This window comes from Limulus polyphemus, unplaced genomic scaffold, assembly GCF_000517525.1.
Source record: "Limulus polyphemus unplaced genomic scaffold, Limulus_polyphemus-2.1.2 Scaffold2947, whole genome shotgun sequence".
Classification (NCBI taxonomy): domain Eukaryota; kingdom Metazoa; phylum Arthropoda; class Merostomata; order Xiphosura; family Limulidae; genus Limulus; species Limulus polyphemus.
In genome coordinates this window covers 41,832-53,470 of record NW_013668557.1, presented here as the reverse complement: position 1 = coordinate 53,470, position 11,639 = coordinate 41,832, and the positions used below count along the sequence as shown (strand labels likewise).

Here is an 11,639-nt window from a genome sequence, read left to right as displayed (position 1 = left end):
CTTATTTTTTCTTATTTCCTTTTCCACTGTTAGTTTCACTCTAATATATATATCAAACATTAGGCCTATGTCAATCGTTAGGCTTGTTACTTTTACATTACTTAACTTCACACCAACTATATTCTCTTTGCTTTTATCTGTCTAATACTGTCTGTCTGCTGCTTCCCGATTGTCTCATACTATTTATATCTTTATTACTTAGTCGTCTGGTCACTTTCTATATTCTTGACACCAATTAATTATTAACAAAAGCTTGTACAATCGTCTGCTTTTAACTCTTATTATAACAAAACTTAAAAATAATAAAATATAAATTAGTCACTAATATTTAAACCAAACGGTGTTTTATATCATGACACTGGTATCTGTATGCTGACTAAATATATATGTGTGTGTGTGTGTGTGTATAGCCTTAATTGCTGTATTAATATGCACTATTATAAATCCATTATCTTCATTCCCACAAAGCATCCTTTACCATAATTATCTAATACATGTGTTGCTTCTGTGACTACTGCTCTTAATATTGCATTATTTAATGTTTATAGATCAGTCAAGAACAGTACCATACCTGCACCAAGAAGTCCAGAATCATAAAGAACATCATGATAAGGTCCTACAAACTATCTGTCACCAAATTCAAGAAGTCCAGAAAGATCTGAAATTGATAAGCAAAGAGGTAACTGAATACTTTATAGTTCATAGTGGACCTCAAGTGTGCATGGGTTTCATCTACAAAGAGTATAAACTGTAATGCTTAAAATGATTTGCTTTTCTCTAAACTTACTTAATACTTTATAGTTCATAGTGGACTTCAAGTGTGCATGGGTTTTATCTACAGAGAGTATAAACTGTAATGCTTAAAATGATTTGCTTTTCTCTAAACTCGAAAATAAAGCTATATTTCGTTGGAAGCTAGGAGCATTTTGTGAAATTTCTTTCTGTACCAAGTTAGTAAGTTAGTTAGAAAACATCTACCATGATGTTGTCATATTCAGTTTTGTTGCTAGACTATGTGAATCCTTAAAGCTTTAAGCAAATAAAAGTAACTGATGTGTAAAGAAATTGTTTAAAGCTTTAAAGGGAGGATTAATTCATCTTTTATCTGTTTATTGCTAATTGTTATTTCACTTAAAAGATTAGGCTGTTCTCTCTCTCTTTGTTTTCCCAGCAGATGATAACCAATTAGTAGAATAAATCCTGGTTCTTCAGTATTGTCCTTGCTTATCCACCCTTGAAAACGTAAACCTTTTAAACCCACTGTTTATTTGTAGGAAATAACCGATTCCCCCAACTTAAGTTGTTAGCTGGTATCAAGTGTTGGCCTCCACTACTATCTAATACAATACATAAATGTTAGTTCTGTTAGAAAAAATCAAACTGTCAATTGGAGCCTAGTCTGCATTTTCTAAATCTTAAAATAGCATTCTCTCATCCTATTATCTTCAGAATACAACCCAATGAAATATGAGGCTTTTATCCTATTCATCCTTCAGATAATCTTCTATACTTCGGTAAGATCACTTTTTATCCTTCTTTTCTCAAGAGAAACTAAGTTAAGAGATCTTAACCTTTTCCTGAAGATAACCCTTCCATCATTTGAATCATTCATGTAGTTCTTTCAAAACCATTTTCAATAAGTTAGTATCCTTTCTTAAATAAGGATACCACAACTACATACAGAATTTCAAGTGAGGCCTAACTAGCTATTTGTATAGAGAGATGATTACCTGTTTTGACTTGTAATCAGTATGTCTGTAAACACACCCTAAAATACTGTTGACTATATTATTGGTAACAGAGTACTGTTTCAATAATTTGAGTGATACATTTACCAATATGTCAAGATTATTTTCTGCAAATACTCTGTTGAGTGTTTTCCATTTTTATGGAACTTATGATCTAAATTACAATGTAAATGCATGTGATTTATTTTGCAACACCCCTTAGTACATGAAAGGTAATTGAATTCTCGGAGCATGTCTGTGACTAGTTTCTGAACCATCCCGATTGCAGCACATGTGACACGAACCTGAGTTCTAGTGAACACTATGATTAAGAGTCAAACACCCAAGAGTACAATTCTGAAACTTTTGAGGCATTAATCAGGTTTTTCAAACCTGGCATTGCAAGTCTTCCAATCGACACATCGCAATGCCAGGTTTGAAAAACCTGATTAATGCCTCAAAACTTTCAGAATTGTTGAATTTGAAAGAGTGGTCTGTGAAAAAGTGGTGGAATGTGGATTTGGAACTCTCCAGATTTAAATCCCACCAAAAATGTCAGAGCTTTCGTTCAACAATGCACAGAAGAAATATTGGAAACTTTGCCTCAATGCAAGAGACACAAATGTGAAACTTGATTCGTGTTCTCACTGATGTGCTAATAGAGACAGCCACAAAAACAGATATGTTTATTGCATTGCTGAAATCTTTTGCAAATCAAAACTTGCGCATGAGAACAATGGTGGCTCAATCAAGCGATATTGATACTTGGGATTACTTTTTGATTGAATTAAAATCTTATTTTACTTTGTTATGTCGCTGAAAAGAAGTTATTCTCAAGGCATCTAATTACAGAAATGACTAAAATAGGTGGTGTAGAGTAAACGCTAAAGTAGGATGCAAAAGAAGTCTCAATATATTGTTCAGATAGGTCATTATGTTCAGTCATTTGGTCATTATATATAAAATAATGGTTGTTCATAGCACTAATTATTTGTAATCATAAATCAGCCTTCACTTCAGTGTATTTTTTGCATGCTCATTGACATATCAATGAACTCAACTGTGTTTAGCATAAAATCTGTATGTATTTTATTTTCATTAGAATATGTGCTGTACTCTTGCACATTTTTGTAGTATTGGAATAAATCTGTTTATAATCATGTGAATTTCTTGAATATATGTTTGTTGTTGTTATTTTATTCATTCACACTTAAAGTAACTTGGTGTTGTTTTTTATCATTAAGATCTCTGAATCTAGAGTTTCTCGAGCAACTCAAAATACGGTTATTTCAAAAGATCTAGTAAAGAAAGATAAAGTCTTAGAATGGTGTAAAATGGAGGAGGAATGTACACAAGCAGGTGATGGTAAGTATTGATTTTATTAAGTAATTAAAGAAGAAACTAACAAACACGTATACATAAATAATATTGTGATGCTGTGTTGGAGATACATGCATTTAATTAATAGATTTCTCTGTGAATATGGAAGTTGAAAGAAATGGGAAGTGATGAGGATATGCTGCCAAAAGGTCTAGAGGGGGTACTTGGACTTGAATTGAGGCATCCTCCCCAGAAAATTTCCTATTTTATATTAAATTCTTTGCATTTTCCTGAACCCTTGGAAGCTTCTGCAAGTTTTAAAGAGAAGATGCTTGAGTATTAGAATATTAAATTACTTCATTATTTGATAAGTTGTTATGTGAGGGTAATTGTTAGTTTCTAAATCAAAATATCACAGGCTAGGTTAATAATCATGTCCATTTTTTCCCTTTTCATGTACATGTTGTATTTATGGCTTGATGGTACATATCTTCAAAGATAATGATGAGGTACCCATTTTGAGACTAATAAAGCTTTGAGATGGCTTGAATGGGTCATGAAGAAAACCTTATTACAAGTTTAACTTTATTGGGTACAGACTTTATCTAGTGTATGAAGTTGTGAAAAAACTACATTATTTGATACAGCAAAAATTATCATAAGTGACCAAATTGCTGTTCAAATGGAGGGAGCTTAAGATTATTCAGCAGAAGGGTATATGATAAAATTTTCTTTTAGGTATCCCATAAAGAATCGTCTCTCGACATGAAGTTTGAATTACAGACGTCATCGTTAATTTCTTATTGTTCTATAGCATTTCCTTTCATTTGTATGAACAGAAACGTGTAGTGTGGTTATTAAGTAATGTTGCACCAGTTGTTATCCGGGTGTACATTGCACTCTTGCTTATGTTTTTACCTTGAATACAACTTATAATCTGGGATATAAAATAAAGAGACAGCAAAAAATGAAACTTGTAAAGCCAGGTATGTTACATGTATGGGAGAAATTTGTAAGGTGTTTAAACCTTTCATGCTTCACAAGTCACAGGAGTTTTAAGACATCAGCGAGACATTCAAACGATGCACAAGTTTTGAATTTTATGTAACAAGTCCTTTCACTTATGTTTATAACTAATATATGAGTGGTTAAAAATAATACGGTCACAAATCTATATTGAAAACTACCTGAACACAAATATCTACATAAGGCTTGTGATAGAAAATACATATCCAATATTTTAAAAATAAATAAACAATCTTTCTGCATCTTAATAAATGGTAAGTGTTATTAATGTAGAGAATCTGTAACATTATTGAATGAGAAGTGCTATTGTTGTAGAGAACAAGAGACATTATTGAATGAGAAGTACTATTGTTGTAGAGAACAAGAGACATTATTCAATGAGAAGTGTTACTGGTGTAGAGAACAGGTAACGTTATTGAATGAGAAGTGTTATTGGTGTAGAGAACAGGTAACATTATTGAATGAGAAGTGTTATTGGTGTAGAGGACAAGAGACATTATTGAATGAGAAGTGTTATTGGTGTAGAGAACAGGTAACATTATTGAATGAGAAGTGTTATTGATGTAGAGAACAGGTAACATTATTGAATGAGAAGTGTTATTGGTGTAGAGAACAACAGACATTATTGAATGAGAAGTGTTATTGGTGTAGAGAACATGTAACATTAGTGAATGAGAAGTGTTACTGGTGTAGAGAACAAGTAGCATTTCAGACATTTCATGGAACAATGACCCCAGCTAAGTTTTTATTTAGGTTGTAAATTTTAGAAATACTTGTACAAACTTGCTTGTGATAGATAGATAGATAGATATTGGTTGCTATAAAAGTATTATCTGAAGTTCATCTTAATGAATACTAGCTTGTTACTAATTTCATGGTTGTTATAGATTATCTGAGTTACAACAAGAAAATGTTTATTTTTATCTAGCTACTATATTATGGAAGACATATTTTGAAACTTACTAACATGTTTAAGAACAATATATGTTTTTATATTTTATTAGGAAATCAGCGTGCTGTCCTGAAAAGAGCAGTAGCCCATCTGGTGGCAAAAAAAGCTAAAAAATCACCTAAGTCTGTTGGATTTCTATTGCCAAAACATCTGAAGGTTGGCATGCTGCTATGTGTGATATAAATGTTTAGATAGTTCCACACTTTCTTTCCTCAATATCCATGTCTTCCCACATCTCTCAAATTTTAACAGAGAATTTAGATACAGAGTTCTGTTTTTTCAAGTATTGTTCAGTTCGTTAGTGTTTTTTATCACAAAACACAATACGCTCAGCTTTAACTGTTTTACTCTGTGTTTGCAAACACCACAGTTCATTCATAATTGTTTTAATTTATGTAATGAGTTGAAAACACAATTACGAAAGCTGATATTTATCAACTTAATCTATACAGTTTTTTCAGTATTAACAGTTGGTTGTCTCTACTATCGTATATGATTATGGTTTCTTTATTAAGCCTTAAGGAAGGTTGACTACTTCTAACCTCATTAAAATAGTCAATTCAATATTGCGTGGAAAAGTTGTTTCTCGGGGGTGAAAGTGTTTCTATATGGCTATTTTTTTTTGTAAGTAGAAGCATGTTGCTGTTAGTATGTTTATATATATGCACTTACAATTTAAAGTTTCTAAATTGATATTTGAATGCCAAATCCTTACATTTGAATTCTATTTTATCCACATTTCATTAGTTAAAATTGCAAAGATGTGCAGAAACATTGCTGTGAAGGAGAACGTTTATAGAGTCTACATATGTTTGAGATGTTTACCACATATTTCTCATTACTCTGATTTTAACACTGTTATATTATAATATATAGGAATCACCTGAAAAGAAATTAGACATTAGTCTCATTGTCATATTGTTAGTTTTTAGAAATCCATTTTTTTTTACTGTTCCTAATAAGAAACATTGTTGCTTCTAGGACACCTACTTTGCATATTTTTGCTACTTTGATTGCCACTGGCACAAAATAACCATTTACCTGCATACTAGTTCTCACACACACAAAAAAATAGATGTATGCATTTTTATTTTTCATGTGTGCCCACCCTTGAAATGTATTATGAAGGACGATAGATTCCGATTGATTGTGAGTGGAAAATTCCAAATGGTAATTAGCTCATTCAGATATGCAAAGGAATGTGAATGGCTGTGTTATGACATCATTTGGTTTTGCGGGAGATTCCCTGATATTATGGGATATCGATGATTGAAAATGGCAGAAAAAATGAAAGGTACTAAGATGTTCCAAGAAGCGGCTAATTTTCAAAAAATTACTACATTTTTCCATCAAAATGATGCAAAAATAGAAATAATAAAGGACAAAAAGATGCTATGACTCCAATGTAAGTTTTATCAACGAATGCATAGATATTTTCAGTACATACACAAATGACACAAATATCAATGATTGAATTTAGTGTTTCTTCAAATAAAAGTTACTTGATCATGTTATGCTTTTATGACTCACAAAGTTGAGACCTACTTCATTACATGAATGGCCCACTTTCTTGAAGTCAGAGGTGGATTTGGACCACTTGAGAAGAATTCTAGAAGCAACACTGGGAAATCCAATAAAATAATGAAAAAAAAAAATGTGGACAGAAAGCATTTTATTTTCATTCTTCAGATTATAGACTAGTGTTTGTGTAGTAAATGTTCTAGTTGTATTCTAGGATAGGCGTCAGCTTAGTCACCGTAGCAATCTACAACATTCGTTAGAACAAAACCTGAGAAGCAAGAAGAAGAAGAATTATTTCCACGAGACAAGTGAAAATGGAAAAACATCTTGGGAATCTCTCAGACTCATTAGGTACTTTAGTATATAAGGATAAACCTTATCTAGCTTGAAATATATACACGAGATATTTACTTAAAAAGATTAGTGGATTTTAGAAAAGTAATTTTTTTTAATCAATACATTTTTACATACAACAATTCTGTTTTTCTCACTGCTTGCAGAGATAAAGCAGTAAATACGTCCCCTACTGGTGAACGAATCACAAAAAATGTGCAAGAATGGGAAAAGGTAAATTTTTGTAATGATATGTTACTGTAAGCTAGATATACACGAAAATTATTTTACATTTTAATTTAAAGCACGTGATTTCAAGAAATAGCTTTATTCGTTGGTGTCACTAATAGGCAGAAAACATTTTTCTTTCATAACTTTATTAAAAGCAGGCAAGAAATTCATCTTTAAATTCTATTCAGAAATGAAGGCTCCAGCTATTACATATTTTTGTGGTATAATGTTATCTTTTTTCTCTCTCATTTATATCCTTTTGCATTCTTTGTACAGGGGTGACCATAATGACCCCTCACCTCCCATTAAAGAAAATCAAAACTACAAATAACTTGGCAAACCTCTTTTTATGATTAAGTTATATTTGGATGATAAGCCTAATATTATAAAGGTTCAATACCTTTACTGGGAAGGGTGTGTGTGTGTTATAATTAGCCCTGTAATTTGGATATAGAAAAGTGTCCTTTTGACTTTACTTGTAATTTAAAGATGTTTATGAAAATGTTGTTATTTTTGGGAACTGGTACAAGATATTTCTAATTTATCTTGACCATTTTCTAGGAAGATGTTATTGAAAACTTTTTCACAGGCTCTGGATTTCAGAAACAAAATTCTGAGAATAGAAACTGCCAAAGGCTGAAAAATCCAGTACAACATAACTGGCTGCACGATTTACACAAAATGTGGGCAAAACTGGAATCTAAAGAGGTAAGGCCAGTGATTAGTGTTTCAAAAAAAGCTCATTCATTTGGTTATTTGGCTTGAAACATTCTTTTAGAAACAAGACAACATTAAAGTAGTCAGTTTGTTCTTATTCGAAGACATTTTTCTGCCTATCAAGCAGCTCGTGTTTATCCCTTAATCATTTCCTTCCAGAAGGATTTTTAAGTTTTAATACTCTGTTATTTTTCTTTCTGAGAAACTTCTCCTATTTATGGGCTAACTTCTTATTTCTTCTTTTTTTGCCGTAGTCACGTGTAATGTTTATTTATACAAAAGAAAACCATAATTAGATTCTTTATGATATTTGATTATTGAGATTATAATGAAAAAGAAAACAACAAAAAAAGAAATTGTTTACATGTTTTATCATGAACAACTCTGAGTACATGTAAACTAACATTTAGTCTAGAGCCACAGAGAAAGTAAACTTTAAAGAAAAAGTGACTTAAGCATCCACATTTCTGTTGTCAAAACTTTTAATTATCTATGATGAATATCCAAATACATGTAATTTTCCTCTTGGCATAAACAGATTAAAAAAAAGTAACATAGACATCTGAATTTCGTTAAGAAACAAAAACACCGATATCCATATACTGCAAGTTTTAATCAGAGAAGTATAGTAATGATTCCTGATTGGAGGTTATTAAAACTGTTATCAAGTTCTTTAACACCTAGCTCCTTAAAACGGAATTTGCCCTTCCAAAATGTCATCTTTTCCAAGATGTTAAGACTTATAAAATTCTGTGCAAAATGTGTTCGCATTGAGATTCATAAAGTTCTCTGTAAAGAATGTTCGCAGTGTAATTCATCAAGTTCTCTGTAAAGAATGTTCGCGGTGTGATTCGTTAAGTTCTCTGTAAAGAATGTTCACGGTATGATTCGCGAAGTTCTCTGTAAAGAATGTTCGCGGTGTGATTCGTAAAGTTCTCTGTAAAGAATGTTCGCGGTGTGATTCGTAAAGTTCTCTGTAAAGAATGTTCGCAAAGTTCTCTGTAAAGAATGTTCGAGGTGTGATTTGTAAAGTTCTCTGTAAAGAATGTTTCCAATGTGGTTCGTAAAGTTCTCTGTAAAGAATGTTCGAGGTGTGGTTCGTAAAGTTCTCTGTAAAGAATGTTCGAGGTGTGATTCGTAAAGTTCTCTGTGAAGAATATTCGAGGTGTGATTCGTAAAGTTCTCTGTGAAGAATGTTCGAGGTGTGATTCGTAAAGTTCTCTGTAAAGAATGTTCGAGGTGTGATTCGTAAAGTTCTCTGTAAAGAATGTTTCCAATGTGGTTCGTAAAGTTCTCTGTAAAGAATGTTCGCGGTGTGATTTGTAAAGTTCTCTGTAAAGAATGTTCGAGGTGTGGTTCATAAAGTTCTCTGTAAAGAATGTTCGAGGTGTGGTTCGTAAAGTTCTCTGTAAAGAATGTTCGAGGTGTGGTTCGTAAAGTTCTCTGTAAAGAATGTTCGAGGTGTGATTCGTAAAGTTCTCTGTGAAGAATGTTCAAGGTGTGATTCGTAAAGTTCTCTGTGAAAAATGTTCAAGGTGTGATTCGTAAAGTTCTCTGTGAAGAATGTTCAAGGTGTGATTTGTAAAGTTCTCTGCAAGTAAAAAACCATTAAAGTGAAAATATTCTGTCTTTTATACCTGCAAAATGTTTTAACTCGGCATAGACTTAACTTAGAAACTTTTAAGGCTAAAAGTTTTTCCATGTGAAAACTTCTCCTGTAATATATTTTTTTAATGTTGTATATTGGAAACAGATAGAAGTAACAGATTTCCTCATATTTTAAAACTGTTTGTAGTCTTAACATTTTGAATTTACTCTCTTAATACTTTTTGTTCCTCCTCGTTATTACCCTTTTAAGATACTTTCTGGCATTTTTAAGTTAAGTTATGAAGAATGTATGTAGACTTTACAGTTTGTTTTTAAGAGGGATTCATTATGATCCTAAAATTTATTTATCCAATTTCCTTTTTTTCAGTTTTATGCTGATTGAAATTCTTAATAAACTTACATATAGTTTGTACATGATTTGATCCAGTCTCCCTGGAATTATTTAAACGAAATGTTCAGTAATTGAATATATGTAGTTCCAGATGGAAAACGATATCTGCCACAGATGGGGAGAGGTCTGTCATGGGGATCTACCAACGCTACAGCAAGACCCCTTGGCTCAAACACCAGAGCCCATTCTTATTTCAAAGTCATCACAGCCACCTGTTTCTACATGCAATAATGAAACTATCACTTTAGAGGCCAAGTAAGACATCCTTTTTTTTTTTTAATATTTGATGCTGTAGCTGCTTGGATGTCATTTTACGATGATCTTGTTTGGCTTTGTAATCTTATAAATGGTGTCTTTATGGAATATGTAATATGGAAGATTTATAAAACTTGAGCAATTTTCAGAATTCTAATAACGAACTGTATTGATTGTTCAAGATTAATTTGATATTTGCTAAATGTTTCTAATGCATTATCACTTTCTAACGAGCTTGTTTCTTCTTAATATGCTAGCAAAGGTACCCAGCAATGATAGGCTTAAAAAAGAAATGGGGATGTGGACATAGGCCACTATATTCTACTGTTTTGAGCCATAGTAAATTATCTGTTTCTCTGATGCAAAAGAACCCATGTTATGTGTGTAGCATCAAACATAAATTTTGTTTTGTATTGGCCTCTTATATTTTAATACCAACGTCTTCTTCAAATGATCATTTACAGCATTAAGGTGATGAAATTGGAGTAGCAGGTGAACTCGAACTATTTAACTTTGTTATTTATTTTAGCACGTGTAAACAGCCTTATGAATATGCAACTTGATCAAGTTTGTCTATTTAGTAAAGTTTATGCACATGTAAACAGCCTTATGAATATGCAACTTGATCAAGTTTATCTATTTAGTAAAGTTTATGCACATGTAAACAGCCTTATGAATATGCAACTTGATCAAGTTTGTCTATTTAGTAAAGTTTATTTCCTAACAGTTTAATTTTTTAACTGTATAGGTGTCGAGTTCGACTGACGGTGATTACAATGGTACAGACCTGTTGTTGTTGTTGTTTGTTAATCTTTTTTTTACTCAAAAATGGTGTATTAAAGGCAGGCATAAATTTAATAGAAAGCTTGTGAAACCTGTATTTTAATATTAGTCTCACTAAGTTATTCACCTTTTAGTTCTCAAACAGTATGCCGCCTTTTGCTTTAGAAGGGAACTTAAAATTGTATGTTTGTCCTTGCTTACTGTTTAAAGCCAATATTTTTAGCCGTGGTATAATGGCTCATTGAATGGTTCAGAGTTTGTTTGGTTTTTCAAGTACAAACTTTTATCTCATAGTACCATCATCTCTTGACTGGTTTCGAGATCTAATTACACGTTTGGACTCGGGAGGTCAAACCCCTTTCAAATGATATATTTGACTACATCCAAGGTCTTATAGATTAATTTACTCTAATCCTGCCTGGAAGAATTTCAATTTGAGGGTAGGCTGGTAGAGATCTTGATGAGTAGTAAAATCGAATCGGGTATATGTACTCCCCACAATTGGTATTGCTGGTGCACAGAAATATGGTTAGTAAAACGTTCTCGTAGATTAATTTCTTCTAATCCTGCCTAAAATAATTTCAAGTGTTGCAACTATTCAGGATTCCCTCTTGTTAGTTTTTCTATCAAGGGCGGTACTTAACACATTTAATATCCAATCAGTAAGAACAAGTGTTGCAACTATTCAGGATTCCGTCTTGTTAGTTTTTCTATCAAGGGCGGTACTTAACACATTTAATATCCAATCAGTAAGAACAAGTGTTGCAACTATTCA

At 32.2% G+C, this 11,639-nt stretch overlaps 2 protein-coding genes across 11 annotated transcripts in view; one reads left to right on the top strand and one right to left on the bottom strand.

Moving 5' to 3' along the window:
• LOC111087986 overlaps positions 1–11,639 on the bottom strand; it is a 74,026-nt gene that overhangs the window by 21,068 nt on the left and 41,319 nt on the right. For 3 of the 7 annotated variants that reach the window (XR_002612607.1, XR_002612608.1, XR_002612609.1), the window contains one exon: positions 572–658. The exons of the other annotated variants lie outside the window; for them this stretch is intronic. The gene's annotated coding sequence lies outside the window, so the exon portion shown is untranslated. The remainder of the gene's footprint in view (positions 1–571; positions 659–11,639) is intronic. 7 annotated transcript variants of the gene reach the window in all.
• Positions 1–11,639, top strand: part of LOC106468285 — a 31,460-nt gene that overhangs the window by 8,478 nt on the left and 11,343 nt on the right. For 3 of the 4 annotated variants that reach the window (XR_002612606.1, XM_013928705.2, XM_022396619.1), the window contains 7 exons: positions 549–679; positions 2,972–3,092; positions 5,078–5,181; positions 6,761–6,897; positions 7,047–7,113; positions 7,672–7,818; positions 9,912–10,081. Coding sequence is in view for 3 of the 4 variants with exons in the window: in XM_013928705.2 (XP_013784159.1) it covers positions 549–679; positions 2,972–3,092; positions 5,078–5,181; positions 6,761–6,897; positions 7,047–7,113; positions 7,672–7,818; positions 9,912–10,081 (877 nt within the window). In the remaining variant the exon portion in view is untranslated. The remainder of the gene's footprint in view (positions 1–548; positions 680–2,971; positions 3,093–5,077; positions 5,182–6,760; positions 6,898–7,046; positions 7,114–7,671; positions 7,819–9,911; positions 10,082–11,639) is intronic. The other variant, XM_022396620.1, reaches the window with a different exon arrangement.